The sequence below is a fragment of the Aedes albopictus genome, chromosome 2 (assembly GCF_035046485.1).
Source record: "Aedes albopictus strain Foshan chromosome 2, AalbF5, whole genome shotgun sequence".
Lineage (NCBI taxonomy): Eukaryota > Metazoa > Arthropoda > Insecta > Diptera > Culicidae > Aedes > Aedes albopictus.
Window position 1 is genome coordinate 171,182,827 of NC_085137.1, and position 26,957 is coordinate 171,209,783.

The window sequence follows — 26,957 nt, forward strand, 5'->3', positions numbered from 1 at the left end:
CCAGACATTATTTTCAACTTTCCTGCGACAACGTTTTCGGCAATAATTATAAAATCCTTTCAGAAGTACCTACGTTTGAAAATTTCTTTAAAAACTCTTCCGAAAAATAATTTGAAATTTATTTTAGGCAATTTTTAGAAATTCCTTCATATTTTTTTTGAGGGATTTCTCCAGCAATTACTTTGCAAATTCATCTTACATTATGTTGAGGGATTCTTTCGGGATAATTCGGGAAAATATTCGTATATTATTTTGAACGTTTGTTCGGCAACTAATGAGAAAAAATTCGGAATTTATGAGAAAAAAAAATCGTTGATTCTTGTGAAGATTCGCATTCTTTTCTGCAAGGATTCCTCCAGGAATTCCTCCAGAGATTCCTCCAGGAATTCCTCAATAAAAAACTTCAGGGATTCTTTCAAGAAATCATCCAAGCATTCCTCCAGGAATTCCTCCAGCGATTCCTCGAGGGATTCCTCCAGGAATTCCTCCGAAGATCCCTCCAAAAATTTCTCCAGAGATTCCTCTAGGAATTTCTCCAGGGATTTCTCCAGGAATTTCTCCACAGATTCCTCCAAGAATACCTCCAAGGATTCCTCCTGGGAAACTGCCAGAAAATCGTCCAAGCATTCCTCCAGCGATTCCTCAAGAGATTCCTCCAGGAATTTCTCCGGCGATTCCTCCAGAAATTTCTACAGGAATTCCTCCAAAAATACTTCCAAGTATTCCTCCAGAGATTCCTTTAGGAATTCGTCCAGGGATTCCTCCAGGAATTTCCACAGGAATTCCTCAAGAAACTTCTCCAGGAATTTATCCAGGGATTCTTTAAGGAATTAAAATTCCTCCAGGGCTACCTCCAGGGATTCCTCCAGGGAATCATCCAGAAATTCCTCCAGGGATTCTTCCAGGAATTTCTCTAGGGATTCCTCCAGGAATTCCACCAGGCATTCCTCCTGGCATTCCCCCAGGAATTCTTCCAGGGTTTCAGGAATTTCTCAAGGAATTGTCCCAGTAATTCCTCCAAGGATTCCTCAAGGAACTCCACCAGCGATTCCACCAGGAATACCTCCAGGGTTTCTCCAGGAATGTCTTCAGGAATTTCTCCAGAGTTCCTTCAAGAATTTCTCCAAGGATTCTTCCAGGAATTTCTCCAGACATTCCTCCAGGAATATCTCTAGGGATTTCTCCACGGATTCCTCCAGGAATACCTCAAGGGGTTCCTGAAGGAATTCCTCCAGGCTATCCTCCAGAAATACCTTCAGGGATTCCTCCTGGGATTCTTCCAGGAATTCCCCCAGGCATTCCTCCAGGATTTCATACAGAGATTCCGGAAGAAATTTCTCCAAAGATTCCTCCAAGAGTTTCGTCAGGGATTTCTCCAAGAATTTCTCAATGGTTCCCTCAGCAATTTCTCCAGGGATTCCTCAAAAAATTCATGCAAGGATTCCTCCAGAAACTCCTTCAGGGATTTCTCAAGGAGTTCCCCCAGGGCTTTCTCTAGGGATTCCTCCAAGGATTCATCCAGGAATTCCTCCAAAAATAACCTCCAGGGATTTCTCCTGGGCTTCCTCCAGGGATTCCCCCAGGGATTCCTCCAGAAATTCTTCAAAAAATACCTCCAGGGATTCCTCCTGGGCTTCCTCCAGGGATTCCTGCAAGGATTCCTCTAAAAAATACCTGCAGGGATTCCTCCAGGAATTCCTCAGGAAATTCCCAAATGGAGGAGAACGTGCCTCAGGAGCCGACCTACTGATACCTGAAGGATTCCTCCAGGAATACCTCCAAGAATTCCACCAGGAATTTCTCCAGGGATTCCTCCAGGAGTTTCTCCAGGGATTCCTTAAGGAATTCCTCCAGGGCGCCTCCAGGAATTTCGCCAAGGGCTCCTCCAGGGGATCCTCCAGAAATACCTCCAGGAATTGCTATAGGGATTCCTCCAAGTATACCTTAAGAAATTCCACCAGGAATTTCTCCAGGGTTTCTTTAAATAATTTTTCCAGGATTCCTCCAGGAATTTCGTCACGGATTCCTCCAGGATTTCCTCCAGGGATTTCTCTAGGGAATCTTCCAGAAATTCCTCCATTAATTCCTACAGGGATTCCTCAAGGAATTTCTCCAGGGATTGCTCCAGGAATTCCTCCAAGGACTCCTTAAGGAATTCATCCAGGAATTCCCCCAAAGTTTCCTTAAGCAATTCCTCCAGGGATTCTTCCAGGAATACATCCATCGATTCCTCCAGGATTTTCTCCAGGGAACCCTTTCTCTAGGGTTTTTTTTTTTTCAAGTATTCCTCCAAGGATTTTTTTTCATGAATTTCTCCAGGGATACCTCCAGGAATTCCTCCAGGGCTTCCTCCAGGGTTTCCTCCAAGAAATCCTGCACGAATTCTTTCAAAAAATCCGGAGATCGACCAGCCAAGGGCTGAAAATTTCCTTAATAAAGCTCCTCCTCTTTTTGGCGTAAAGTCCCAACTGGGACAAAGCCTGCTACTCAGCTTAGTGTTCTATGAGAACTTCGAGGAGGACGAGGAACTGAAATGAGCGGCGGACTTCACTGGCTTCACCCTAGGGTCACGACTGGAACCAGGAGACGGACTAACACATTGCAAAACTCTGGCATAGTTCTGCAGGTAGTTTACCATTGACATATACGTAGGCATATCATCATCGTCTGAATCGTCACCTGCCGCACCACCAAGAACATTGGAAACATTGCCACTGTCCAGCCGGGCACAGTAGCTCTCCCACTCCTTCAGCGTGTGCGGATCCAAACGAGTAGACAGCTGGTAGACCAAAAGCGAATCCCAGGAACTGGTGTCTTCTCCAAGTCGCCTCAGGACAGAGATCTGCTGCTCAAACCTGTCCACCAAGTTGAGTAGCTCGTCAGCCGATTCCTTCTTAATACTGGGTACCTCAAACAACGACTTGATGTGGCACCGTATGAGCTGCCGCTTGTTTTCATAACGTAGTTTCAGCGCTCTCCAGGCGTCGCGGTATCCGTCCTCGCTAATTAAAATAGACTCAATGATCTTTGTAGCATCGCCCTGTACTAGCCCCTTGAGATATTGAAACTTTTCGACATTACTGATTTCGACACGACTTCCAATTGCAGAATCAAATGCGTCACGAAAAACGCACCAATCGGCGAGTCTTCCACTGAAGCGGGGAAGATTGATTTCTGGAAATCGAATGTGACTGGTGTGTGTGACGGGTTGCGCGGGAGGAACATCTGGTTGAGCCTTTTGATTGAGACGTTTCGATAGGCATGCACGCAACATGTAGTACTCCTTAGCTATCTCTTCAAGCCTGTCTAGTTAAGCTCCTAGCAATTCCTGTTGCCCTGTTTTATCCTCCTTTGCAAAGGTAATTAGCAATTCAAGTGACTCCCACAAGTGATCTCTAGCCTTCCTCAGGACCAAGGATCGGTATATTCGCCTCACTCCATTCATATTCACTCCTCTTTGCTGAAGCGAATCGAGAAAGATGCAGCAAACGGATCGTCATGATCAAACACGCAACCCCATCACCAGTGGGAAGCGATAAGCCAGCTGCTTGACATGAATATTCGTTGCCATTCGTCGCAGTTAACTTTTTTTCTTATTAATATTTTTAAATTAAGTCAACTATTTTTCAAAGTTCATTAATTAGTCATGAATGATCAAAATTTCATTTCACTCGGTTCATTCAATCCGGAGATATAACAGCTCAAAGTTGGCTATCGGATAATTATACCTTTTTCTAGAACCTTTATAACTTCGTGTAGAATGTCCCGATCTTTTCCAAATTTTGACCACTGATACACAACTAGTTGCTGAACTTACAGTGAAAATTTGAGAATATTTGATGCCCTTTTCAAAAATTGACAGCGAATTGAACATTTTTTGAAAAGTGAAAATGTTATCTGTCCCAGTTATTTTGAGTATCCCCTGTACATTTTTACTGTATTGTTGTTGAAATGCTAGATTAGCAAAGAAAATAATTCGAAAACATCAAATATTCGTATGCACAATATCAATCGCATCACTCACGAATCGCATTCGCTTGCGATGCGAATGTTGACGAATGAGTAATTTCCAAGTGTGGCAGTGGCTTCCCACCGTTCACCGGAGTTTGCTGTCGTCGCTGACAAGCATACACGCGAACTAAAGCGACAACCGTTCGCTGCTGACTGTCGTTGAGCACATAGTGGGTAAGGTGCGATGCAAAGAGAAAAGAGATCGGATAAGCGTCGAAGCACACTCTGTGGAAACTATATGCAGAACGCATAAACCGTACATAGTAGATGAGTTGCGATGAGTGCGGAGATGCGATGGAGCTGCTTCGACGCATGTGAACGCAAGAGAACGCTTGTCGGGTATGGATTTTATGATTGCGCTCGTTGTGTATGTAAAGCAATGCGGATTTAATGTGTTGGGGATGCTAGTAGGTAATATAAAATGCGTTGATATGTTGTTGTTTTTAAATATAACTCAATGCTTTTTCACACAACTTGCATTTTGATGGACCAGACGTAATAAAAATGTATCATACTATTACCTTAATTGCCAAAAGGATTCTGATTAAAAGGTTCTGCTTTTTTCTTTGTCAGGCAATACTACAGTGACCCCACACCGATGAATCACCTTAATTTTGTACACTATTTATGAATCACCGTGTTAATCAAATGAGTGATCCAAGATCTGTGGTCATTTTTGCCGATTCATAAATTGTGGGGTCACTGTAGATCCCTTAATGAAAATGGTGTGATTGATCCTCTCGATTGATACTCTTTTACCTAATATATGATGAATATTGTGTATGTACTTATTAGCAGGCTTGTCCGCACTGAGTGCATGAAAATTCTGCTCTTTGGATTTACACCATCAAGCACTTATAGCGCATTTAGTTCACCACTGGACTATCGCACTAGTTTACACGAGTGCGAAAACGCTAATAAAAGTGCGCGATTGCATCAAATCAACTCGGTGTCTTCAGAGCACTTGTTCACCATAGATTGAAGAAATAGTGCGCCGAAGACATCAACCTGATTTGATGCAATCGCGAACTTTTATTTACGTTTTCGCACTTATAAAGTCGCAGTTCGCAGTCCAGTGGTGAACTAAATGCGGTATAATAAATTAGAAATCTTTTTATCTTATCAGATAGAAAGATGTTGAAATATTGTAAATGTCATTTCGAACTGTCAAAAAAACCGCACCGCAGCACCGCACGGAGCGCGCAAAGAGATTTTCACCCGCATTTAGTTCACTACTGGACTGCGAACTGGGACTTTATAAGTGCAAAAACGTAAATAAAAGTGCGCGATTGCATCAAATCAGGTTAATGTCTTCGGCGCACTATTTCGTCAATTTATGGAGAACACCGAGTTGATTTGATGCAATCGCGTACTTTTATTAGCGTTTTCGCACTCGTGAAAACTAATGCGATAGTCCAGTGGTGAACTAAATGCGCTATACATTCTTTTCTCAAATAATTAATTCAATAATCTCAATCTTGTACAGTTACACTAGATTTGTTTTTGAACTGGTCGGTTTTTGCTATTGCAACAGGATCAGAACTGACTAAGTTATAGCAAAAAAAAAATACAGCTCGCGCAAAACAAAAAGTGGGTGCATTTTATCTTTCCGCTCTTATAGATGAAACGATCATTTCACTACCCACATCCAAAGAAGCGCTTCAACATACAAGCGACTTCATCGATCAAATCACGGGAGTCGTTGATGCACACGAAATAGGCGAAAAAGGATGTGCAAACAACATGCGCACCCTCATTGAAAACCTCATGCACTATGGCCTATCAAACATCCCTCTTCTCATCTCATAACTTATCGCATCCGATCGCATCTCACCTTACCCACTATGTGCACAGCCTGTCTTCGAATGTGGAAGAAGATAAAAAGTGGAAATCAGGAACCCTGCTCAGGACATCTGCTTGCTTATCAACCTCAACCTTAATCATTGTCTTTACGGTGGCTCAACGCGATAGTCGAAACGAAACGAATTTCTTTCCGTGCCAGCAATAGGCTCGACCAACCGAACCGACTAAACGAGACGACGAACAGTCGTACCTCACCGACGCCGACGACAACCAATGAGGTACAGATACAGGTGGCGCAGATAAACATTGCAAACCACTGATTGTCTCTTTTGTTCTCCCGCTGATCAAATGCAACTCAATTAGTGACGTCACTAATTGAGTTGCATTTGATCAGCGGGAGAACAAAAGAGACAACCAGTGGTTTGCAATGTTTATCTGCGCCACCTGTATCTGTACCTCATTGGACGACAACGGCACGGGTTAACGAACCACGACGCGAGTCGTGTGCAATGATAAAGAAGCAGCGTAGGTACTCACTCAATGACGGCAGCAGCAGTCGATCCCTGTTGTGGCTGGCTGGCAGAGAATCCTCGGGAGCAGCGTGGAAAATGAAACGCGAGCAAACGAACGGCACACCGAGAAAATTTTCTACTCAGTGACTGAGTTGGCCTTACTCAGAAATCGAAAAATCCTTTGTTTTCTTACTCAGTTTCGGCTAAAAGTGGGACAACCCATTGGCAATGGGTTGTCCCACTTTTAACGGAAACTGAGTAAGAAAACAAAGGATTTTTCAATTTCTGAGTAAGACCGGCTCAGCCACAGAGTAGAAATATTTCTCAGTGCAGTTCGCTCTTTGCTCTGCTCTCGCCGACGCACACAGCAGCGGCGCAGGTAGCATACACGCAAATAACTTTCGGTCTGCGTGGGGAATACACACCAACAACTGAACGGCGCACTATTCTCTTCTCACTTGGATGGCCTGTACCACTCAGCCGCAGTGGTCGGGGTAGCCACCACTAAAGACACTCACAAGTGCCGTATCTTCTCTGCTTTCTTTCCCCACAATATACTGGCACTGTACTTCGTGATCCAAGTTGGATCTCCTTCACTCACACACTCTGAAACCTGGCTGAATCTCGTGGAAATTTCTCGGCACAAGATGGCCGCCCTTGAACTTTTCTTTTCTTTCGGTGGCGCTTCGAGAAATTTCACTGCGCAATTTCGGATATCGACCGAATTTCGTCGATTTTTAGCCACTTTCGCACTTTTTTCACCGTTTCTCGCACACTTTTGTGTGGAGGATTCAATTTCACTACACCTTGTTGGTGTCAGCCAATCCTTGGCGTAATTTCACAGTAACACGAGTCGGACGGATTTGCACTTTTGCATACCGGGAAAATGACCAAACCGAAAATCCGAGCCGAAGGACCATGTAAAATCCAGAATTTTTTCCGGTCCCCGACCAAATCTCGGGAACCGGCCTTCGAGGGTTTCGCAGCGGACTTCGAATATGGCGGACTTCCAACTCGCGGGGAATTATTCGGACGGGGAGAAATAACGAAAGAACGCGCCCGAACAGCTTTACTGTTTGCAATAGACTCATTTTATTTCTGTTCTGACTGGGTTACACTGGTTGTCTATAGTTGTGGTAGTGTAAGTTTACTTGGAAAGGAAAACAAGTTACATCTAGTTCATTAGGGTAATTCAAAGTAGTTAACGTATTAGGGTAGGTCAAATTTTTCTAAGTTAGCGTAAGTTTTTTCTCTTTTGGCCAGTTAACAGAAATCGTTTCAGTTTTCAGTTTTGTTTTAATATTATGAGGAGAGCGAACATTTTTACATGTTTGATGAGCGCAATTTTCAAATTATCTATTTAATATGACAGCAACATTTTTCCAACTAAGTACGCGACTCTTTTATTATAAAGAGCGACGAAGTTTCATATGGCTATCCGATGAGTGAAGTTTTATGAATATAAGATCGCCGCTTCGATCGCCGCTTCTATTTTGGGGAGCCGACAAATTAATGTTCTGTTTTTAATGTATGAAGAGCGCAATGGTCTCATCTAACATTCAAACTCGTTTATTTTGTTTAAGTACTTCAAAATTGTCTCAATGTTTTCAATTAGATAAGATATTTTATCATCTTAGATTGCAAATCCTTTATTTTAAATGGGTAGATAGACATTCTCACATTTTTATCAATTTGCGATGAGAGCAATTTTCTAGTATAAATAGAATATAGTTAAATTGAATTAAAATTTGTCACATTTTACTTGATATTATGAGTGCAAGTTTTTCATCTGATATCACCACTAGTTTTTATTTTTTATTTTATGAAGTTTCCAGCTATTACACCACTTATCTTTGAATTATGATATGTATTTTTTTCCGACCAACAAATTTGATAAATTGAAAACTATTACACTATTATTTTTCAAATATGATTAAACTTGTCCAAACAAAATCATATAAATCCGTAATTTCATATATTACATTGTTAATGATATATTTTGAGGGAATTTCTACGACCGAGATCATAGCTCATTGAAAAGTGAAGGAATTTTCACATTGTTATCGATTTACGATGATAGCTGTTTTCGAATCTGAGATAGCCACTTTATATTTTGGGAACTGAAAAATCTATTATCCTTTTTTGGTATAAGATGAGCGCAATTTTAACATCCAAGACTAACGCTTTTTTGTGAGCGGGAAAATTGTCTTGTTTGCTTTATTTTGGGAACAGTAAAATAGTTAAATTGAGCGCAATGCTTGAATTATTTATATGGGGGCGTAGCATCATAAGGGGCGCAGCTATTTTGAAAACTTGGGTAACCAGCTCTGATTTTAGCATGACAGCACTGGGTTCAGTAAAAGTGCCTAATACCTACAAAAGTGGAAGTGATATACATGCATCGACGGGACAACACTCACGGTATATGACTTTAATCGACATATTATCCGATTTACGGCGTGCACTATCGCGATGCAACAAATCATCTTATGCGACATATAACAAATGAATCTCAAACTAAGGACCATTAGGTTATCGAGCCACATGAAATGCATTGTGCATGTTTGGCAGACTATCTGAATGTTAGAATCGACGAAACATAATCGTTGATCATCAGGAACACAATGCAAAAATGGTGACTATGTAGCCATATTGATGGCTGTTCACTTTCTTGCAGTTTTAGAAGTGCACCCGCAGTCAAATAGCAGTTCTTTCATTGTTATCACATGTCAAATCGCACTATGTCATCATAAAGGATTCTAGTTTATGCGAGTTAGGACACCTTAATGAGTTTGATTTTATGTTTCTGCGATTTCATTCGTACATCAATGCGAGTTGAACTGGCATAATGAGAAAAATACCAAGTAAAGTCGTATTATCGTTGCAGTATACAAATATGCAAGTTCATTTGACACTTTGCGAGTTCGTTCATACACTTATGCGAATTAATAAAATTCTTCGCATTTAACATCAGAATATCGTTTACGACGACATAGTCGTACTTGAACTACAGAGAAAATGGCTGGCCGACCAACAGCAAGTTGAGTTGGCCTCCCTCCTTATTCGGGAGCTTGAGTCAAACGGGTAGTCTACGGTACTAGTTAACCTTTCAAGGGAGAGAGGACAACTTAAGGCGGTGTCTGGTAATAGAGAGTACCTCTTCTCGAAGTGATCCCTAACTTGTTTTCTTATAGGATTTTACCACATACAACCCATTCAGCTAAAAAAATAACAACATACGCGATAAAAATTGTCCTTTTTTCCCCCATGAAAACCATCTGGGGCACTGTAAAGCTCTCCAAAAGCCCTCTGGAACTTTTTTTTTATCTTTATTTAAGAGATTTTTAACCCTGGGCTAGTTCATCTCGGGACCCACTTTTTACTTCCCTTCCGAAAGAAGAACTCACATTATGTAAGTTTGTCGGGAGTGGTATTGGATCCCAGGTCCTCGGCGTGATAGTCACGTGCTTTAACCATCACACCAGGTCCGCTCCTCGCCCTCTGGAACTTCTTGAAACGACCTGAAGCGTACTGAAATGCCTTAAAACGCCTCAAGATCTAGCACGAAGCATAGCAGCAGATCCTTAAGGATTTTCTCGGGATCCATGCATTGAATTGATGGGTTGCGAAACTATCATTGAGCTTGAAGGCATTGAACCACGTGAAACTAATAGACGGGGAAGTTACATTCAACTAATCTCAATTTCAAATTGATTGATTCAATGTTAAACGATTTTCCCTATAATTCATCAAACATAACACGAAGCAGCTACGTTCCGAACCCTTCCTCATATCCCGTCGAGAGCATGATTCGATAAGCAGCTCTCCGTTACATTGATGATATGTTATCACCGCTTATTTGAAGCGATATCACTCCACCGCACAACTCTGTTGCACCTTTTCCTGCATCCATCATTTCCCCTCCGTTAATTCACATCATCTGTAGTGTGCACCATGCAATTCCACCTGTCGCCGCAGTCGTTTTGGATTGGATCGCTGCTGCTGCTGCTACAGACAAGCGCAAAAGTTACGGGCGACCATTCGTCGTCGTCGTCTTCGATCGATTCCAGCCAGCAGCAAAGAGTGACAAACGCGATCGCGCGAGCCAAACCCTACCTGTTCGCATGCCTCCTCGTACTTACAGCCAGCAGCAGAACCAACCTTCACCGATCGACGACAAGTCTCTGATGCGCAATAGCAGCAGCAGCAGCAGCAACCTCAAAGAATGCACGCGATATCGCAGAAAATGTGGAAGCAGCAAAAAAGGTATACACGGGCAGGCAGGTACCTATGCGCGCGAGACTCCGGTCGACCCGGGCTGCCTTTTTAGCGCGCCAAGTCTACACCCCCTATCTGCGGCGAACGATGAACGACGACGACAACGACGATGTCTCGTGGAGTGTCCCCTTTCATATAAGCGCACAGGACCCATTGAGGTTTGGCCGGCGAGGCCGCACCGAACGGGGACAGGACTGTATCTAGGGTTCCAGTAGTTGTACCAAGTTCCAGACACGGAACGTAGGTTCAACCCTGTCGAAGGGACACAGTCACTGCACCCGCACCAGTCGAGTCAGCTCCGGCCAGCCTCAGCCAGCCAGCGCAGCGCAGTGTCAAGTTGCCCGTTTCAGGTTTAGAGCCGCGAAAGCGAAGCGACCGACCTATTGGCAAGGTGGCTGCGGCTGGAACCAGCTGCGCGGGAGGAGATTCACTTGATCTCGTGTGTATGTATCAGCCGGGGAAACAGGTTTATTAGCTTGGAGCAGCGCAGCAGTAGTGTGGAGACAACGACGACGACGACGACGACAACGGGTCTCCTCTCTTTCAGTGACGGCTGCATGACAGTGGAAATTAATATTAAATTGTTGTGTATACTAGTTGCGCGCCGCAGAGGGACAACACCACTGTGCTCGGATAAAATAGTAGCATTATTAATATCAATGACGATAATGATGCTGCCGGCGTGCTGGTGCTGAAGTTGCTGACGATGACGATGGCGTACGGAAACTCGTCTCCGCTAGAAGTCGTTCACACCGATTCGATCCATGTGGATGTGTCAGAGTCTCGGTGCGGCAGCGGGCGACTGGTTTGACCATACCAGTCCGTCTGTGCGTCTGGGTCTACGCGAGCTCGCAACAAGCTGAACTAGAATCCGAGTGATTCCAATTTCCAAATCGTCATGATAATTGCACCCTAGAATTTCTAGCTGGGCGCGCGCGTTCAACCCCGGCTTGATACGAATGTGGCGCAAAATTACAGCAAATCAACTCGCTAAACGCACAAATCTCCGCCGCCGCCACAATATGAATTGAATTGAATGACATTATTAGCTGGATCAGTTTACAAGTCGTCCGTCGTCGTTGCCGTCGGTGCGCTACACCCTCGCCAACCAGTCCGCGCGAACTCTCGCGGCGTGACGGAGACTGGGGCTGTTCCAAGTTGCATAAAAGTGTCGGATAGGCTGCCACCGCCACAGCCGCCGCCTAGTTTTTACGCTCCGTCTCGGTCTCGGGCAGGCTCAGACCTTTCGGACGCAAGCTGCGAGACTAAGCCGCTCGCGATGACTAGGTGTAACTGTCTACTTGTCGCGCGTTGACTTTATAGCTTGTAGTCGACGACGGCGTATCGTGATACCCGCGTCGTCCGTACGTCCACGATGCGCCACAGGATGATACTGCAGCTTCATCTCGGTAACAAACAGTGAGACCGCGCTAATTTAACGGATGTTGACAGCTGAAATCAGATTAATTTATTGGTGGCGGCGGTGGCGGCGGCGATGGAGACGATGAAGACAGGCCATGGCACCGACTGACTGCGGCACAATGAATCAGGAAAGTCTCACAATCCAGTCAATCGGAGGCTCAGTGCGGAAGATTCGCCGCAGTCGACGAGTCAACAACAAGCGACATCTCACCGACGACCGCTAATAAGATTTGTCAAAAAAATGCTTCGGGCATCGATTATGGGTTGACGACGGGGAAATTGGGAGCGGTTCCTGTGAATGCCGAAATCAATAAACTGCAATGTCCTGAATTGACGGGAAGTCTAATCTGGCAGGGGACAGCTGTCGTTTCGATGATTGACTTTAATAAGCTTCGCATGTCATTTACCTGGCTATTGATACGCAATAAATACCCGCAGATGATATGGTTTTACCTTTCCTTAGATTTGTTTGCATCTGAAGAATAAATAACAGGTTTTCCGCAGCAGCTGAAAAACCGTCAACTGCTGGATTCTTTTCAGATTCTGTATTTTTTAAGGAAATTAACATCAACTTTTGAATAATGGCACGAAGCTAGATCCGATCAGAATATCTTAGGTTCCTCGTGATGCTTAAACAGAGAAAGCAGACGCTTTGCTAGACACTCCTTCAGGTAGATCTATCCGTTAACAGCCCCAGTGCAGTAATCACGAACGGCGCACCACGTTTACGACATTGACATTTCTTCGCAAATTTTGAAAGTATTTGCTTCCTTACTTCCTCCAGAACATCATACTTGTACTGGCCGGTGAAAACCGTTGTCCCGGAGCTGCCGTATCCCTGAAATATCCCGTTGACTGGATGGTTGCGAATTGTTTTCCTATATCCCAATGAGAGAGTTGAGAATTGTATGGGAGCTTCGCGACGATGCTTTTAGGGTGACACCTTACAATGATCATGATTATGATGATGATGATTGTGTACCCACCATCAGCGCAAGGATTACCTATTGCTGCAGAGTCATACCGGAACGGAATGATCTACCTGATGGTTTGTTGTACCAGGGTAAGCTAAATTCATAGGAGACCTTCGGAATACAACATATGATGGTTGTTATGATGGGAACAATATAAAACGAACTCACCGGGTAATTCTGTTCAGCTGATTTTCTGTTTTTGTCTTTGGTTTCAGCATCCAAACCTTGATCCAAAAGGTTTTGAAAACCATATTAAATGTTCACTCGTTCACACCACTCGCTGATTCAGAACGGGCTAAAATATAAACGACTCATAAGAAAGTGATCATTCGTCATAAACAATTCCTAAAGTCCCAGTGAAGAAGCAGGGGTGTAAGCAGTAATAAATAACAAAAGTTCCATAAACAAATAGAAAAATGCATAAATAAATCAAAAGTTTCCATAAATAATTGATTTTTGAGCAATTAAAAACATCAAAAATGCAATGAATAATTCAACTGTTGCAATAAAAAAAGCCAATTTTCCCACCAAAAAACTTCGAATTTTCCATAAATAAATCCGATTTTTCCATAATAAATTAGAAAAATCACAATAAAAAAAATATCTAAAAAACAATAAATAATTCAAAAAGTGCAATAAACGGAAAACTAAATTATCAATAAATGTCAAAAAACGAGCAATAAACGTAAATGCATTTTAAGCCAAAAAAATACATAGACTATGCGGCGAAGCCGCATAGAGGATTGAGGAACTGAGGCGGCAGAAGGCCGCCGAAGTTTCCGATATCCGATGCACCGCAACTGCATCGTTTCGGTTCTAGGCAAACCACAGATCCAAGAATTTGCCCGGTATAATGCAAACATAGATGTTATCCCTTTTTTAGGTCCGACGAGCGATAGCGAGTTCGGACAGCAAGCAATTGCTCGGTCAATTGCAATCATAGTTACGCAAGCTTTTCAGTTGTTTCAGTCATATAAGTGCGATTCAGCATTTCACTGTCTCATACTTTCCTGCATTTGTTTTTCATGGGTAATTTCGTCATTTTTTATTGCATTTTTTTAATTTTTTATTGCTTTTTCGATATTTTTTTATTGTGAATTTTCTAATTAATTATGGATAAATCGGATTTATTTATGGAAAATTCGAAGTTATTTGGTGGGAAAATTGGCTTTTTTTTATTGCAACAGTTGATTTATTCATTGCATTTTTGACGTTTTTAATTGCTCAAAAATCAATTATTTATGGAAAGTTTTGATTTATTTATGCATTTTTCTATTTGTTTATGGAACTTTTGTTATTTATTACTGCTTTCACCCCTGTTTCTTCACTGGGACTTTTGGAATTATTTATGGGAAATTTTGTGTTTATTATGGAACGTTTAATTGTCTGCCTTCAGAACGGGGTCGGGGCCTAAGATGACCAAAACTCCGTCTACGTGGTTTATGAACGGCCCCTTACTAGGACTGCTACTGGAATGTTTATGCGTTAGGTTTCCTGCCGGGGTTGCTTCAGAAGTTACTGTCGGCATTCTTTCCAGCATTTCTCCAAAAATCCTGTTGAAAACCTTTCAGGAATTCATGGGGGAATTTCTGCTGGTGTTTTCCCTGGAAGTTTTTTCATGGGATCACTGAAATTCCTTCTGGGATTCTTGCTGGTATTCCAGCTGAAATTTACCTCATAATTTCTGAAAGAACTCTTCCAAGGATTTGTCCAAAAATCACTGTATGGATTTCCCAGTTCTTATTGAGTTCCTATTGAGATTCCACCGGAATTTCTTCGGGGATCCTTGGGAATTTCTCAGGAATTTCTCGGGGATTCTTAGGAATTTCTTAAACAATATTGTTTTCCCTAGGATGTCTCAATAGATTTCTCTATAGAACTTCTTCTCTAAGATTACCTCGTGATATTCTTCGAAGAAGCCGGGGCCCGTGGCGCAATTGGTCACACGTTTGCTTCATAAGCAGATGGATAGAAAGTGAAAGCAGCGCAACAGCAACCAGTTCGATAGGGTACAGTTAGAATAGAATGCATTTAGGCACCGTGCAAAAGTGTAAGCACAGCTTCCAATTGGAATCATTCACGCAGTGCCCTAGTGGGCAAAAAAAGAAATTCTACTAGAACTTTTTGCTGGTAATTCTACTGGAATTCATGCTAGAATGTTTCAAATCATTTCTGCTGAGATTCATCCAATAATTGATCCATTGCTTTTTGAAGAATTCTTTCGTTAATTTCTACAGGAATTTGATTTGAAATACTAACAGGGATTTCTTCAGAGATTTCACTAGATATTCCTCCAATGATTCCAGGAATTTTACCCGAATTCCTCTAGGATTTTTTTTTCGAAGATTGCAATAAGGATTCCTTCAGATATTATCCGGGATTTATCTTAGAACTCCTCTGAAGGTTTCCACAGGAATTACTTACGGAATTTCTTCAATTCCTTCAGAGAATCCGCCAGAAATTTCAACTAGAATTTCAACAATGGATTTCTCCAGTGATTACTCTTTGGATTTATTATAGAGGTTTTCTCTGAATATTCTCCCACAGAGATGCTTTCTGTTGCGATAAGCACACATTTTTTAAGGAGTCCGGGAGCAATCCGTGAAGGAGTCCATTAGAAAACACAAAAAAAATATTCCAACGAATCTCTGGAATCTCTAAAGAAATTCCGAGAGAATGCCTGAAGTAAATAATATTAATAAATTCTCGTGGAAATTTCTGAAGGTATTGCAAGAGACATCACCGGAAAATCCATTAAAAAATTTCGGAAGAAATCTCGAGCGGTAGCAATACAGGAAACACAGGAGAAATCTGGCAGGAATTCCAGAAGATATTTTTGAATGAATGTTGGAAGATATCTGCTTGGATGAAATACTTAAAATGTTTCTACTCCAGAGATTCAGTAATGTTTGAAGGAATACCCGAAGAAATCATGGGAAGAACCTGGTAGGAATCCTTTTGGGAAAACGTGGAGAAATCCCTTCAGGAGTATCGATATAAATCCCTGATAGCATCCCAGGAGGAACATCAGAAAGAGCCATAGGAGACATCTCAAATGAAAGGGCTAGCCAAACTCCGGGAGGAAATGCTTCAGGATTCGTTGAAAGATTCCCTTTGAGAATGCCGCAAGGACCCTTCGAAGGAATCTCGGAAAAAAAACCCTTGGAGGAATCTCTCAAGGACACTCTGAAGAAACTTTAGGGGAATTCCGGGATGAATCCCGAAAAAACACATTTGGGAATACCTGGCTTTTGGGAATAATGAGAGAAATCCGTGAAGCGAGAGAAAATCCTTTGAGAATACCGGGATGAGTCCCTAAATAAACTCCGAGAGGAATATTTGCAAGAATCACTGAATGAATTTTAAGAAAAAAAACTGAAAGAATCCCGGAAGGAATTTGTGGAGCAAATCGAGGAGGAATCTCCGGAAGAGTTCCAGGAGGAATCTCAAGAAGAATTCATGAATGGATCCTGGGAGAAATGCCTGAAGCAATCTCGTCAAAAATCGGTTGTTAAATTCGAAAGTAAATCCCTGCAACCATGTGGACAGAAAATCCTATAGAAGCTCCTGAGGGAATCTCGGGAAAAAAGCAGAAGCAGTATCGAGAGGAATCTCTACAGGTAAATCAAACGGAATCTCTGAAGAACTTGCTAGAGGAATCCTGGAAGAATTCCATAAGGAGTTCTTCAATAAATCTCGGAAGGTAATCCCTTGAGTAATCGTTAAAGAAATCCCCGAAGCCATCCCGGGTAGAATCTTTGAGGGAATCTTGCGAGAAATACGCAAAGCAATTCCTTTGAGAAAACCATTACAAAACCTCAAAAGAATCCCGGGAGAAATCTTGAAAGGACTCCTAAAAGAAATCTCGAATTTATAGACAAGAGGAAAAGTTTCAGTGTTCCCTGTAGTAATCACGTTGAGAATAACGGAAGGAATCCCCGGATGAACCCTGGGAGGAATCCTGGAAAGAACATTTTTACCTGGGAGCCTCTCTAGGTATTATAAACTCACCCATTTACAATTATGAATCCCGGGAAAATAATCGGAAATATTAGAAAGAGTTCCAAAATAAAACAAAAATCGCGTGAGCGGTACAAATTTTCGGAAGAATCCATGGATTACTCCAGCTGAACACTCGTTGGTCAATGGTGTCAGTGGCCGAACACAATGACACCGAAATATTGGTCTGAAGTATGGTTTGTTCATCCTCTTTAATCAGCAACACATAGATGGCTGAAAATCAAGTTTAATGGAATATTATTCATCCGTGTTACCAGCTTTAAAATATACATGAACATACAGATATAACCATCCGTTGTTCAAACCAGGGTTCCTGATTTCCACTTTTCTTCTTCATCCACATTCGACTATAGTCAGCAGCGAACGGTTGTCGCTTTATTTAGTGTGTTTGCTTGTCAGCGACGAAAGCAAACTCCGGTGAACGGTGGGAAGCCACACTTGGACATTACCCATTCGTCCACATTCGCATCGCAAGCGATCGAGCGGTGATGCGATTCGTGAGTGATACGAGTGATATTGTGCATACAATTTTTTGATGTTTTCAAAAAATGTTTATTATTTTCTTTGCAAATTTCGACAACAATACACTAAAAATGTATGCATTACATGCAGAAATTCTCTTCTAGTTATGAAAATAGCCACTTCGATCGCTCACCAACAATCTTCACCATTGCCATTCATTCATTCGCTTGCGACGATCGGCAACGAATATCCATGTCAAGCAGCTTGCACATCGCTTTCCGCTGGTAATGGGGTTGCGTGTTTGATCACGACGATCCGTTTGCTGCATCTTTATTGATTCGCTTCAACAAAGAGGAGTGAATTTGAATGGAGTGAGGCGAATATACCGATCCTTGGTTCAAACTTAAATCAAAATAATTTGGACAGCTTACCCAAACAAGTTTTCGTAGACTCCACTTCGCTTTTTCAGCCTCAATACAGCCTTAGCTCAACTTATGCTCTTGATTATTCAGACACAACAACTAATGCTTTCGTTTTCGAGGATATGTATACAATTGTGTGTGGTATAGGTGCTAAGGTGAGTGACTATAAATTAGGAGTTCTGTGCTTAATTTCCAGTTTTCTTATGAAGTTGTTCAAAGAAAAGTCTCACGAAACCTAATGCAAGCCAATACATATATGGGGGAACAAGAAATGTTCACAAAGTTCTTACAAATTCTTAACACAGGAAATTTGAACACAAATCACTACAACACAGCCAATTGGATTTGTCAATTGATTAATTTTCTAAACATCTCTTGTCAAAATAGAAAGCCGCAAATGGTAAAACTAACCGCACGACAATGAAGCTCACAAATGAAACTTTTGTTGCAAACTGATGAATTCTTTAAAAATTATTGAGTAAATTCTGGAAAAAAATCAAAGGAAAAGATACTTCAGTTTTAATAAAACTAACAAATTCATGGCTGTAGAATTCACATTCTACACCGGAGGACTTCTTAAGCCCTCTAGTGATCGCGCTGTTGTGTTTTGTACAACTCGTTGAAAAAAAAACGCGCTTTTTGTATTCGATCAAAACGATCAAACCTGACTATACAAGTCAATGGTTGCTCCTCCGTGATTGATCTGAGCTGGTACCAATTGCACTGAGATCCAAATGAATAAGGGCTGGGACACTCCACTTATTCTCAAAGTGCAATTTAAGCAGCTCATACATTTTTGATCAATAACGGCGCCGGCCACGTCCTTATAGTCAGTTGGGAAGGGAAAGGAATGTTAGAGTGTGCTGGTTGTTGCTACTAAAGACCAAGAGCACCTCTGCATCCCAACAACCAGAACGGACTGGGGTATTTGTTAGACGGAAAGGATGGGAGATCTGAGATTCAACAGAACATTAGATTAAACTCCTGCATGAAGTATAGATGAGTACTGTAGTGAGGTTAATAAGACAACGTCTTTGTCTTTCAACAGTTTATTACAGAATGAACATCCCTAGCTGTCAATCTAGTCTTCTATCTTAAGTCTGCCTACTATCATTTACTACAAGTACCTTGTAGGTTTTACAAAGCCAATCCAAGAACAAACAACCCACGCAATCGTACTGGTTTACGCTAAATACTAAGTCTATCCGAAACCCAAGAACAAAAAAAAAATGTACATATATATGATTACCACATTAATTTAAGCGTGCTGCTCGACTTCCTTGCAATGCACTCATTCGCCGAAGAGAATGAGAACTTCCGTTGCGCTTTTTCCTCCATGAGAGACTATACACGAAGATCCCGCCCGTCGGGTCAATGAACGATCGGCACGAAGCGACGACACCCCCACCAACACCAACACTAACTGCGGCTCGATTCGTTAACGAATTCGATTGCGCAGCAGTGCAGTTTCAGCTGTGTTCGGTAACTCCCGCGCAAATCCAGCAGATGTCAAAACGCTGCTTTTCACCCGTGTTTTTTTTTTTGGAAAATTGTTTTGATCTAGAACGGATTTTAATTTGTGCAGTTGTTAGTTACAGAGTTTCAATTAGTGCTGTGAAAGTGGCAGACCTTGTGAGCCAACGAAATGGCACTGGATTGTGAAACAAGGTGGGCAAGCCGGGGATGCAAATGGCGGGGGCGTTCTTTCCATCGCATCGAAATTTATTGATTTGATATCCTATTGATTAGCAACTTCCTAGATTTTTCGTTTCACTAAAGTCTCCTCTTTTTCTCTTTTTCCCATTTCAGGTAAGCACCATCATTCGTCCGGACATTCCTTCTGTTTGCGCTCCCTGTGAACCGTTAGGGACTCGTTTTTTTTTCGGCCGGTCGCGTCGCGGTTTAGTCAATCAACCAGAAAAAGGTAGAAAAATGTGTTGAGTTTCTAATTAGGCAACCGGTGGCGAGTAGCGACGATTGCCGAAAACCGAGCCGCCACCTCCATCGAATCAGCTCAGCATTGATTTCAACCAGTTACGCTGACTGTTTGTGGCGGCGGCGGCGGCGGCGTTGACCGAGGCGGTTGAACATCAAACGTGCTCCTAGATTATGTGTATGCAAATTTCCTCCTACATGCTGAGAATTTATGGAAATAATGAAGACTGACAGCTGTTTGTTGATTTTGGTGTAGATTTCTGAACGTTTTATTAGCAATCTCTTCGACATTGGATTTCGGAAAGGATTAGACTGCTTTGGGGTCAAGTTTGTATGAACATGCTCAGCATCGTATTCTATAATTTGAGCATATCATTGAACAATTCAGGAAAAGTCTTCACCGGCCTTTTATAAACAAACATTTTTCTGTAGATTTGAACATCAGAATACACTAAATAATATGTGACCGGTAGTGAAAGTGTTCACGTCTCTTCTATTTTTGCCTTCCAATTTGTCATGTGTTGCAATTTGCATATGTTCAGCTCATAGAATACTATGATGAGGAGCAGGCTCTGTGTCAGTTGGTACGTAACTCTCAGAAGAAAAATAAAAAAACTAACAGGGCCAACAGGCCTTTTCAGCTGACAGGTCCATGTATGCCACTGTTTACAACCGCCGAACAAAGGCGCAAACGCGAAACTGTCATTTTCATACACGGAGAAACTGAAAAACTCAAAATTAGGTACTTTTAAACTCAATTTTGAGTTCTTTTTCAACTCCCTTTTCATGCGCTCTTTCTATTGTTGTCAGAGAGTGAAGAGAGAAACAACCCAACTTTTGCAGTTCCGTGCGTCAAGCCAACACTGAGTTTCTAGCACAGTACTCAAATTTGAGTGAATACAACCTAGTCAAAATTTCGGTTGGGTGGAAAAAACTTAAAATTAGGTATTTTTTTCACATGGAAGCAAGCGGGAACAACCCAACAAAAACATCGATTCCATCAACTCAAAATTGGCTTGACGCACGCAACCCCGAAGTTGGGTGGAAAGAACTCACTTTTGGGTAGTTTCGTCTCTCCGTGTAGGAGAACTGTCAAAGGGAACGTTCATAAATTACGTCCAACATTTGGGGGAGGGGGGGGGTCTAGAAAAGTGTGACAGTACGTGTATTGGGTATAGGGAAATTGCGTGACAGAGGGGGGAGGGGGGGTCTAGAAATCCCGAAAAACGATGGACGTAATTTTTGAATCTTCCCAAAGGCCCGAAATATCAGCTGATTTAAGACGTCAAATGAAAAGGCCTACTCTCTGAATAACATACACGACAAACTGCAGATTTTGAAGGGTAGTGTAGTAGTGGTTGTATTGGATACCTAGATGTTGATCAACAGCAAAAGTGCAGAAGCAAAACATGCCGCTAATAGACGTCCGCTGAATTAGTTTGTATAGTTGCGACGTCCCATATAGCGTAGCACCTCTTCGCCGTTGCCGTGGCCGCTGCGCCACCGCAAACCGCCACCCCACTATTCACAACAATACCGCTTCGCCACTTCAGAGCTCAAATTTGATCGCTGCGGTCAGATTCGGTTAATTTCATCAAACTTGATGGACCGATTTTTTCCCCCAATCGGTGTCCATCTGCGACTTGACTGTCCGACTCATGGTCCGACTACTCGATCTCAACATTATTTGTTGATTCTTGTGTAATGTGGGTCTTTCTTTGTGGGGGTTGCGATGCAGGAGGCTGCCACTTGTCAAATTTGCTGGTTTGCTGCCTTGCAACTCTGTCCTGGACCGTTGCGTTGTTGTTGGTTCAAGGATTTCGGCTGCCGCCGACGACGACGAAGACTCGTACCTAGCTGGCCAACAGGTTGTGTCGGGTCGCGTGTCTCGTGTTGGGGGAAGGTGATTTTGTTTTCTTTCCATCTACTAAAGGCGGGATTCGGAATGCCGAAACAGGTTCAGTTGAACCAATGGTATAATTGATGTGTCACGTTTTGGATTGCACGATTTTTTTCGGGTTGTGCAAAGCGTTGTGTTGCTAGAGAGATTGAATGACTTGACTATTATTTGGGGGTGATGTTTGACAGTGTTGGGTTATTAGCGCTCAATAAATTAATGAACATTGCATTGAGCAATGGTCTTGCCGAATATTCGCGCGTTTATCACTTCAGCGGGTTCTTGTACCTAGTTATACTTGATGTTTTTACATTGTATATTTCTCTAAATATCCACTTGTCGGAGAAAAGATAATACATATCTTTCAACCCCGTTCTAGCTTTTGATTTTACCAGATTATTAGGACTGTCTTTTTAACTACAGATATCGATATTTTGTAATTGAAACGTAAAATTTGGCTCATGATTCTTAAAGCAACATCAGAGATAATTAACAGTGAAGTAACTTAAAGAGCAGGGTGATTCCCCTTGAGAATACGAAATTCCTCATGCTTGGCTATCGATTATACACAAAAAAAAACCTTCCCCAGTTACTGCAGTAATTTGTAAGAGCCAATCAAGTTATCCGCAGAATCCTAACACGTCACCCCCGACGACACGTCCTCCACCACCGCACTCGCACGTTCCAAAGTTCATCCAATTTACGGATTCCAAGCACGTGCTTCCCAACTAGATAGATTCCGCCGAAATCTTTTCCAGTTTCACATCTCAACGAACTATAGGCGGCGCGGCGGCAGCCCACCACCCGTGTGGTGTGTAGATGGGTGCCACTAGCTCTCCACCGCCACCGAGCTGCCGAAAAGGCACAACTTTCCCACACTCTCGTGACGACCCGAGGCCCGAGGAGAAGCGTTGCGGCGATATGTGGGCCTCCCAGAGCCAGCAGAAATTTCAATGACCCACCCCCGAATGCGACAAAACAGCTTCAGCGTTCCACTCAACGACGACCAGCCAAGGCTGGAGTGATGGACGCCGGCCGCCGGCCGGGGGTTTACAGTGTGTGGCGACATAATTTCTAGCAGAGTTTTATGTGTGTACGAATGGTTCCTCCCCGCCCGCTTGTGAACCCTCTCTGGTCACATAATTCTGCTTCATCCATCAGCGTCATCGTTTGGAGTCGTCGTCGCAGAATCCGCTGACGGATCGTGTTCCAAGTGAGGAGGAACAAAAAATCACGCACATCACACTCTACCCAATCCATCCGCATCCATTGAGATGTGTGTAGTGCTGCAGCTGCACACACAAGTTGGTCATAGCCGGCAGCCGGGACTCCTCTCTATGTCGACGACAGTGGGGATCGCCTTTTTGTGATGCTTAATTTGAATTTATTATCCAGTCAATAGGCGTCATCATCGTCGCCACCATCGCATCATCAGTTGAGGCATGCCGCAGCCGCAACCAGAGCCAGCAATGACGAGTATGACTTCTGGGATGCCATGCCGGCCACTAGCTGACCACACCGATCAGCAGCAGCTACTGTGGCTAGAGAAGTGGAATTTCGAGACTTAAATCAGCGCTTTTCTTGCACAACTTTGTCTAAAAACTGGAACACACAATGTTCAAAATGTTTTTTTTTTGGAAATGCTTGTAAAAGTTCCGAACAGTAGCTGAAGAAATTTAAAATTGAATTGTTAAAAGCTGGTTAAAAGCTGAAACTCAGGTCTCAGGTTAAAAGTATCAAACTAGAAATTTGGAAGAAGCTCATCCAAAATATGCATTGTATCATAATGATGATGGTGATGATGATTGTGTACCCACCATCAGCGCAAGGATTACCTATGGCTGCAGAGTCATACCGGAACGGAATGATCTACCTGATGGTTTGTTGTAGCAGGGTAAGCTAAATTCACTGGAGACCTTCGGAAAACAACATGATAATTGTTATCTCGTGACATTGTATCATAATATTACAAAACTACAACTAGTGTAAAATCTGAGAATTTTCAGTAAGTCTCTATTTTTATCCACAATCAAAATTCTTGGTTATCCTGATATTTTTTTCAATAGTTTGAATGAATATTCAATTAAATTTTTCAATTGTAATTTTTTAAATTTTCGTCTACAAATATCTACCGACAAAAATTCAGAAAATTTAACTGATTAGAATATCTTTTCAATTCAAATCGTTAAGTTTTTATCTAGAAGGTCACAAATCCTTACACAGCAATCCTGTATAGTTTTCAGAAAAAAAATCTCTTTGAATATTCCACGGACTACGAGAAATGCAGCAGTAGAAGGTTTTTATTTAATTTCCGTCATACTAAGCACCAATCAATCATGAGCGAGTTTATTCTTGCACTTAGCCTAATCCCTCCGGATCAATTAAGTTCCATAAATTAGCTTTCATATCATGTAAAAAATGTTGTAAATCAACTAACATTTCCTTAAAATAACAAAATGAAATAATTGTTGCTCGAATTCTATTTCCGTCTACTTCATGTTAATTTCGATCACAACATCAATTCTATTTCCGTCACATCTTCTTCGTGACACTATGGATGATCAAACACCATTATTTGATCGTAGTTGTATGTTCGAAAAGTCGGCAAATTCTTCGCAATCCAAATCAAATCATGTTTTCTTAGTACTATTGAGCAAAAACTTTCAAATAAAGATAGAAATAGTTCTACAATAAAGGCCAACATATTTAAGTTATAATTTTTGCCTATCAGGTCATAATACGCCAGCACAGTAAAACGAAGAAATCTGTAGCAGTAGTTGTCAAATACCATGTCTCGTATGCATAAAATCCACGCATACATTTGCTTGCATCTTCCTTTGGACGAACAAAACTAGTTTGTTTACATTTTATGGGCGGGAAATTATAATTTATTTGACTAATTGAGTAGCCTCTGCTGCATTCTGCAGAGGCTGGTTATCGATAGTCTACATCTTTTTGCTCCCATCTAATGAGGCTTTGATAAAGTTAAGTTGAAATATCAGTAATGATTGACTATTTCCCGTCTGATGTGATGGGAATTAGCACATATGACGAAGTAAATTTTTACCCTATAACAAGATCACACAAATGTAAGCTTCTGATCAGGATTCACACTTGCTATCACTGTAAAAGAGATCCTTTCTTGTGGATAGAGCACAAATTCTGAAACAACTGATGTTAGAGGCTGTCAGCATGCGTTTCACAGTAGTCTGAAAATCGGAAAGAAGTTCCATTGAGAATTCGGTTGTTATTATTGTAGAATACACTCCAAAGAAACTTATGGGGAAATTGTAAGAGAATTGAATAAATATTTTGTTGAGATACTCTGGTGGGCTTGTCAGAATAATCTTGGAAGGATGTTTTTTCTTCCAAACTACTCCGAAAACCTAAGTGAAATCGATTCGGAAAATCTACCAGAACCTTCCAGTAATATGGACTGTAATTCCGGAATAGCCGAAAAATTTGTCCAGTGGTTCAACCAGGACTCCATCAGAAGTTATCTCTGGGATTCTTTCAAGTGTTTCTTCTAAGGTTTTATAAAGAGTTCCGTGAGATCATTAAGAATTCTTTTTTAGATTACTACATGAATTTCTTCCGAGATTCCTCATGAATTTCCTTCCAAGATTTATTCAGGAGTTCCTTCTGAGATTCTTCTTGAAGATGCTTCTAAGATTTCTCCTTATAGAAAGTCTTAAGAATTTTTATCTGTGATTCCGAGATTGGTTCAGAGGAGAAATACCAAAAGATAGAACTGTAGACATGACAAGTGGAGTAAACCCAAAATGAACTCCTCGTCGGTTCCTTGCAAAACTACAGGAGAAATTCCTCAATAAGTTGTTGAAGCAATTTCTCAAGGAAGTCATTAGAAAACTTATAGAAGAGTTCGTTACAGAATTCCCGAAATAATTTCATAAAAAAATCTGAGGAATATCTGAGCGAATTCCAGAATGAACTTCCGCTCCTGGATAAATCCTAGAAGTTGTTTTTGAAAGAAACCAGGAAGGAGTTACCAATGGAATCCCGAAAGAAGCGGCTAAAAGAATCCAAAATGAAATCCTAAAAAGAAGGAACTCCTGGATAAATCTCTGCGAAAGGAGTTCCTGGAGAATCTCTGAAGGTATCATAAAAGGAACTTCTGTTAAAATCTCAGAAGTTTCTTCTTAGATTCTTCTATAGGAAACCCTGAAAAAAAAACTCATGGTTCCAGATTTTTTTTTAGTTTTTATTAATGTGTATTTTAACTTAAATGCCAATTCTACACTCATGGTTCCAGAAGAAACTCCTGGAAGAATCACAGAAGGAGGAATCATCAGAAGGAAGAATCCCGGAAAGAACTCCTTGAGAAATCCCTAAAAGAAGATGAAGAATCCTTAAAGAATCTCGGAGAAACTCCAGATGATTTTTTTTGTGGAATCCCGGATTTTCTCCAGGAATTTCTTCTGAGCTTCCTGAAACTTTCCTTCTGAATTTTCATCTGAACTTTCTTTCCACATTTTCTAGAATTGTATTCTTAGAATTCCTCCGGTAATTTCTTCCTGGATTCCTCTTCCTTCTATGGTTATTCCAGAAAATGCTTCTGGGATTCCCCAAGGTGTTATTTCTGGGATTCTTCTTTTTGAGAAATCGTCCCTTTGAGATTCTGAGGAATCTTCCAAGAGTCCCCCCCCCTCCCCCAGGAGTTTCTTCACGAGTTTCATCCGAAGTTCCTTTAGGATTTTCTTTCAAGATTAACTAGGAGTTCCTTCTGAGACTTCTCCAAGCGTACATTGTGGAATTACGAAAAAAAGTATTTCCAGGATTCTTCCTTTTGAGAACTTTTTCTGAGATAACTCCAGGAGTTTCTGGTTTTTGAGATTCCTCCAGCAGTTTCTTCACTGGTTCCTCCCGATTTTTTTTTTTTTTTTTTTTTTGTAGGGTTTATCCAAGATTTTTTAGTTCCTTCTGGGATTCCTCAAGATGTGATTTCTGGGATTCTTTCCTTTTGAGAGTTCTTCCCTTTAAGATTCTGAAAATTTCTCCAGGAGTTCCTTTAGGATTTTCTTTTGAGATTAACCAAGAGATTCTTCTGGGATTCCTCCAGGAGTCATTTTTAGGATTCCTTCCTTGATTACTCTAGACATTCCTTCTATGATTCTTCTGGATTTTCTCCAGGAAATCTTTCCAGGACTTCGGATCTCCTGAAACTTCTTTCAAGACTTCTTCTTAACTCCTTCTGGGAATT

The 26,957-nt window shown here is 41.6% G+C and overlaps 1 protein-coding gene across 2 annotated transcripts in view; it reads left to right on the forward strand.

Moving 5' to 3' along the window:
- LOC109398650 (chorion transcription factor Cf2) overlaps nt 1-26,957 on the forward strand; it is a 252,834-nt gene that overhangs the window by 88,789 nt on the left and 137,088 nt on the right. The window contains exon 1 of one of the 2 annotated variants that reach the window (XM_029858921.2): nt 19,386-19,572. The exons of the other annotated variant lie outside the window; for it this stretch is intronic. Within the exon in view, the coding sequence (XP_029714781.2) occupies nt 19,550-19,572 (23 nt within the window). The 5' untranslated portion in view covers nt 19,386-19,549. Of the gene's footprint in view, nt 1-19,385; nt 19,573-26,957 lie in introns of those variants that run through there. 2 annotated transcript variants of the gene reach the window in all.